Here is a 6,412-nt window from a genome sequence, read left to right on the forward strand (position 1 = left end):
ACAGCTGTTTGTGCTGTGAAAATGCTAACAGGAACATACTAAAGCTGCTGATTGACTTCCTGAGTTTAGCTCCTGGAGCTCCTCACTTCTTGGACTATTTGATCAAAAAGCACTTTGAGTTGCTGAACCTTAACAAGAATCTGTTTGCATGACCACGCTCCTCCAAGCACATAGTTGAACAGACAAATGATGTTGATTTACAAGAGGAGCCCACACTTCACTACCATACAGTAATGTCAGTTTGATTCTAGATGTGAATATTGTGAGCCAGATTCTAACAGGTATATCTATGTTTGAAGACTTCTTTATAGCATAGGGCTCTCTGGGCTCAGTTCAGCTGTGTGTGGGTGGAGGGCTCAGTGGAAAAAAGGCTTCCAGACAACAAGACAAAAGACAAACAGCCACAGAGAGGGAGAGCAGTTGATGAGTGTGTACAGCAGCAGATATGAATCTGTTCTCAGTGGTTATTAGGACTCATAAAAAACTGTTGACAGCCCATCAACACTTCCTCTCCTGCAGCAGATGGGCTGTGTGGGTTTCTGCTCTGCAGCTTTTCTCACAGTAACAACACAATGACAGTTACAACCATGCACTCTGCTTAAAGAATCCAGATTCCAGGAACTTCACTCACTCACTACAGTGTTCACATGGGAATAAGAACTAAACTACGCTTCAAAACAGCAGCATGTTCACAGTCACAGCACACCAAGAAATCAGCTCAACTATTCTTAAATGCTCTTTCTGAAATCTTCTCAGAAATGTCTCTGTAAAAATACAATTTCACACAAGTTTGAAGTTTCAGAGTCTTTAAATCAGCACGAGAGGATTTGAAGCACTGACTCCTCCACCGCTTCATTTCCAAAAATAAGTCTTACATGTGTTATCATTGATCAGAGCCACAGAACACAAACCACTCAGACAGAAACACAAACCACGGAGACAAACAAGTCATCTTGTTGTTTCACCCCCTCAAAAAAACATCTCTATCTGTTTCTGAAGCAGAACTAGAGCGGCCATGTTGCTTCACCTCAGGATCATAGAGTGCATACATTTTTAACACATCAGTACAAAAACAAGTTCAAATTCATCTCTTCATTTTCTGCCATGTTTAAATAAATACTCTTCATACATGACTTCATCACAAATATGTTTTCTACATGTCTAACTTTTGTATTTCTTTGTGAAGCATTTTGTGATTCTGTCTTGAAATGTGTTCCATAAATATAAATCTTAATTCCCGTCTAATCAGTAACTATACCAATCCATTTCATCTTGATCAAACTCTAATAGTTAAGTGACATTTTATTGAATGATGAAAACAAACAGCTCCATTATTTCAGCAACATTCAGACTTGAGGCCGACTGATGAAGCCGCTGTGTAATCATTTTATAGCAGTTGTAGCTTCAAAGCAGCTCGCTCTGCTGTTTGTTCATGTGTGTAAACAACAGTGTCATCAGCGTGGAGTTTTACATCCACACTGACACAATTATAAAAGGGGCTCAGCACTGAACCTGGTGGAACACCCACACCTACTGACTTGTATATAATAGCTGTGTGTATATATTTGCTGATCTTTGTTTAGCTTTGATGTCCTTGTTTAAGTGTATGCTTATATTCATATCTTCCTGTACATGTGTTCTTGGTGCTGTGTGAAAGTATATTCAGAGCTACTTACAACCAGAGTCAAATGACTTGTAGGTGTCAACATACACGGCCAATGAAGCTGATTGTGTTTCTGATTATTTGCTATGAAGCCAAACTGGAATCCATCAAAACAAAGAGGTTTATAAAACACAGACACTTTGATTTTTCACTTTATTGAGAATGTGACACTGAAAGAATTTGACAAACCTGCCGCACTCTGCAGAATGTATTAAAAAGAAACACAAGAACAGAAGAAATACTACAAACAATAAAATATCTGACAGACAGCTCATGATTCAGATTCAATTTCTGTTATTATACAAGTCAAATTTAAAAGTGGAAACAAACTGAAGTATTAAAATAACACAAGACAGAATTTACGCTTGCAAATATATATATGTGTGTGTGTGTGTGTGTGTGTGTGTTTATATATGTTGAGGATGACTCTATCTAACTTGTGCATAAAAAGATAAAATTTACAACCAATCACAAGACGTCATAAGTGACATTTGTGAACACTGATCAAAGTGATAAATGAGATGAATTGATGAGATTTGATGGTGAGAAAAGGCGAGCAGAAAACAGTCAGTCAGCATGTGTGCAGTTGGTGGACGGTCCCTTGTTTCTGAGGATCATCAGCAGAGAGAGTCCACAGCAGTACACCAGACTCTTCACTATCAGCACTGTGTACAGCACACAGAGCAGCTTCACCCTGGACTGGAAAGTCTGGACTGGAAAGTAGGAAACCTCTGAAAGAGAAAAGGAGTGAAATGTTTGGAGTGTCAGTGAGAAATGTCAGTCCTCTGCTCCTCTGCTCTCTTTGACATGAAGCTGAATCACTGCTGAACACAGTCACCAAGCCTTCATTACCTTGTTGTGTTTGGGCCTCCACTGTGCCCCCCTGGTGCTGGACGGAGCAGCGGTATTTATATGTACCAATCTCTTTTTGACGGATCAGCAAGATGGCGGCGGTGCGTCCCGACTCTCTGAGCTCCAGCTGCTCTCCCTCAGCAGGGAGCAGAGGTCCATTCTCCTCTTGTCTTTTCCAGGAGAAGTGGACCAGAGGAGGAAACATGGCTGAGGCCAGACACAGCAGGGAGCTCTTCCCCTCCAGGTGGGCTCTGGATGCTGCTGGGTACACGCTCACCACGGGCTTCACTACCTGCTCATCTGAAGTTTGACAGCAGCAGCAGCAGCAGCAACAAGCAGCACAGACACACATTCACACAGTCAGCAGCAGCTTACAGCACTGCACTGCATTCAGTCTGATCCTGGAAACTACATGGACTCTGATCACTAAACTACTCATCAATACAGCACAAAGTTCACTACATATACTGGATTCACCTTCATATCAAACACACTGAGCAGCTACTGTCAGCATGTCTTCTATGGACACTAAAGAAACTATTCTTTATTTTAATGGACAAACTTCACACACTTTCTTTACTCTTCATTCATTATTCTGATATTATTTCATAGAATATAATAAAAGGATTTAGGACATTTTCTCTTATATGATGGAAAATAGTTTTCCCATGTTCAGCTTATTAAACATAATAAATCTGTCTTCACATTAAATACAACTGTAATTTAATGATTACAGTACATAAACATATAATATATGAATCATTGTATATTTTACTCTTCAGAAACCTATAAATACATCAATAGAATTTCAACACATTTCATCAATTTGAACTTTTACACAGAATTATGATGATATATTTGGATATTTCAGATTGAACAAAATGTTCTGTCTGTAACATAAGATGATAAAAAGGTGAAATGTATTATTCAATGTAATATGATTCAATCTAATGTAATATAACAATGTTTTCTTTGATGGGAAAAAAATGTGTTTTGCAGCTCTTAATTTGTCTCAGTTGATTCTCTAAAAATTCACAGAAAGTAATATAATAATATTGCAATATAACAAAAATTAAAAACATATAATACAATTATGAAATGTTCTCTTATTAAGAGGATTTTTTCATTTAGGGTTGATATACATATTAAGATAAAAAAAATATTTACCTTCACATAAAATACAAGTGTCATTTTGGTGACTACAATATGTATAACATATTAATAGTTTAATCTTGAGGCTTCTGCCGTTTTTTTCCCCCGTTAAAGGGTTTTTTGGGGGAGTTTTTCCTTATCCGCTGTGAGGTGTCCTAAGGACAGAGAGATGTCGTATGCTGTAAAGCCCTGTGAGGCAAATTGTGATTTGTAATATTTGGCTTTATAAATAAAATTGATTGATTGAATTTCTAATAAAAGAAATAAATAAAGAAACAAACACTTTTTTTCAGAACAATTTGAGTTCATACACATTTAAAATAATTGATATGATATGTCAAATATAATAAATGCTGATTATAAAATAAAATGTGAGGCTTTATTATTACTGTTTTAAATTTAAATTGTGTTATGTGCCATATAATATACATATATCATTTAAATTTATATTAAAGTGCATTAAGAGACATATTTTTGAGTAGTTATGTATCATCCCATATCACATACTGTATCTTAATATATACATCTGTATACATAATAATTTATTTTCTGTAAAATCATATCTTTGTCTTCATGTATAAATATTTCTTTCACTCAAAGACATTTGTACCATCATGTAAAATACATTTGTCATGAGGTAGGTTTGAACATTTAAAATGTCGTTATTCTTCAAATTTCCTTTCCAACATATTTAATTGATCTGGTTTTCATAATACATTTACTGATATATATAAAAAGTGTTTATTATCATATATAATGTTGTTTAATAAAAAGCAGAGATGGTGCTGAATCACTGAGAGGATCAAATACTGTATATCTGTAACATTTCCAATAATCCTACTTTTTCTATATGAATCAGTTTAATCTCCTGCAGAAATAAAGAATAACTTGAGTTGTGCAGTGAGATTTAAACATCTTTTCAGGAATGATGAAGCTTTTTTATGTAACAATAGCTGCATGGCTGCAAGAATTCTCTACTAATGATGAAAAAACTAATATGTAAAGCCTGAAGCAGCACAAACTCATTAAAAACACATTTTCAACTTGTTCAATAAAACAACTGAAGGAAAATGAAGCTTTATTCTTACCTGTTACAAACAGTTTAGTTCCTGAGCCAAAGATCCCGTACCATTCACCTCCCACAGTGAGAGAGAGTGATACAAAAACCTGTGTGCTGTTGAATGTGTCAGCTGAGGTGAAGGAGTCCAAATGATGAAGCAGTATCATATTTCAGCTCCATGATGTGTTTCTCTAATGTTCATATTAACATGACTGTCTCTTCTTTGATTTCCTTTTTAGACACACTAGCAGAGTGTCTCCGTGGATGGTTGCTTGACACGTTCATGTTCCTCAGAGGATGAATCCTACTGACTTTGCTAAGTTTTTATCCAGCACCATCATCAGCTGACATTTTGAAATTGTCCATTACTTTGATTGATGACGGATGTGCGTCAGATGACAGGACGCTTGTCCACATAGCCAGTGTGTGTTGCTCTGTAGTCTTGTTTTGATTTGAAGTAGAAAGAGTTGTGATCCTCCTACTTTTGAAATCAGTGCAACACATGAGAGCAGAGTTACTGTTGACACAAACAAACACTCAACAAGTCAAACTACTGTTTAGGACAAATATTGTAAACACTTAGTGGCTTAACACTCAAATATTTTTGCTGAACTGAAGCTGAAAAATATTCAAGATCAAATGAAGCTTATTGCTTGAAAAGGTTTGTTGTCAGTTGAAATCTAAGCATTGATTCAAAGTGATGTCAGTGTTTGGATGGATGTATATAGGGTTTGACACTGATATCATTCTACTTTGTTTTCAAGCCTTCAAATATCTTGTATATCAATATTGTGTCACATATGCTCATGAGACATTTCTCTGTTGATTAGCAGTTGAAAAGACATCTTCAAACTAAATCAATATTAGGATTCATCCTCTGGGGACCATAAACATCCACAACATCAGCATTGTGAGGAGGAATGGACTTTATTCCTGCAGCAGGTCAAAGCAGAAGATTTGAAACTTTGTCAAAATGCTAAAGCTTGTTTTTGTTTTTATCATGTTTAGACTTTCATTTGAATCCATGCATTTGCAGCACTACTTGGGGCTGGGTCACGGGGGCAGCAGGCTGAGCAAGGTTCTCAGGACGTTCCTCTCCCCAGCAACACTTTCCAGCTCCTAATGGGGGATCCCAAGGTGTTCCCAGGCCAGAGGCTTGTACTACAAAGCCACTTCAGCTCACTCAGGATATCTTCTGGTTATCTGCTTTGACTAAGCTTAACTTTGGACATCTGGATAAGCGCTGCTACAAAGCTGGTTATCAACTAGTTCAGTCAGCTCTGGGTTTTCCTATCAGCCACGAGCGTGTTCATGTGAAAGAGCCAGTGGTGTTAATTATGGGCCACATCATCAGAACCATGAATGAAGTAGGCTGCTTCATATTATATGAGATGAAACGGCAGCAAAAGTGTCTGCTACTGTGAGACAGTCAAATGTCAGTGGCGTGGGATGTAAACAACAATCTGTAATCTTCAAAAGGAAAATCTAGAAACATTGTAAACACCATCCAAAAATGTAGCGTCATCTGAGACTTAAGTTAGGTGCATGTATCACTGAGCTATGGGCCAATGTGACATTAGTACAGAGTATTATTTTGCTGTTTAGTTGGACGATGATAATACCACCCTCAATCTGTCACATAAAACACTTTGAAGTGACGCCAGACTGTTTGTGTTACTGAAGTA

The 6,412-nt window shown here is 36.9% G+C and overlaps 1 protein-coding gene across 1 annotated transcript; it reads right to left on the reverse strand.

Moving 5' to 3' along the window:
• Window positions 1-1,802: 1,802 nt before the first annotated feature.
• LOC144464967 (immunoglobulin lambda-1 light chain-like) lies at window positions 1,803-5,156 on the reverse strand. Its single transcript, XM_078172809.1, has 3 exons — window positions 4,756-5,156; window positions 2,516-2,815; window positions 1,803-2,394 (listed from the first exon to the last, which is right to left on the reverse strand). The coding sequence occupies exons 1-3, from the start codon at window positions 4,892-4,894 to the stop codon at window positions 2,231-2,233; spliced, it is 603 nt and encodes a 200-aa protein (XP_078028935.1). The 5' UTR covers window positions 4,895-5,156; the 3' UTR covers window positions 1,803-2,230.
• Between the last annotated feature and the right edge of the window lie 1,256 nt (window positions 5,157-6,412).

Source organism: Epinephelus lanceolatus, chromosome 12 (genome assembly GCF_041903045.1).
Source record: "Epinephelus lanceolatus isolate andai-2023 chromosome 12, ASM4190304v1, whole genome shotgun sequence".
Lineage (NCBI taxonomy): Eukaryota > Metazoa > Chordata > Actinopteri > Perciformes > Serranidae > Epinephelus > Epinephelus lanceolatus.

What these genes read in the sequence shown, in the direction of transcription:
- LOC144464967 (XM_078172809.1), bottom strand. Translation starts at nt 4,894, where the DNA reads ATGATACTGCTTCATCATTTGGACTCCTTCACCTCAGCTGACACATTC. An exon ending in AACTAAACTGTTTGTAACAG is followed by an intron (nt 2,816 to 4,755) that starts GTAAGAATAAAG and finishes GTCAAACTTCAG; the next exon opens with ATGAGCAGGTAGTGAAGCCC. An exon ending in GGAGGCCCAAACACAACAAG is followed by an intron (nt 2,395 to 2,515) that starts GTAATGAAGGCT and finishes TTTCTCTTTCAG; the next exon opens with AGGTTTCCTACTTTCCAGTC.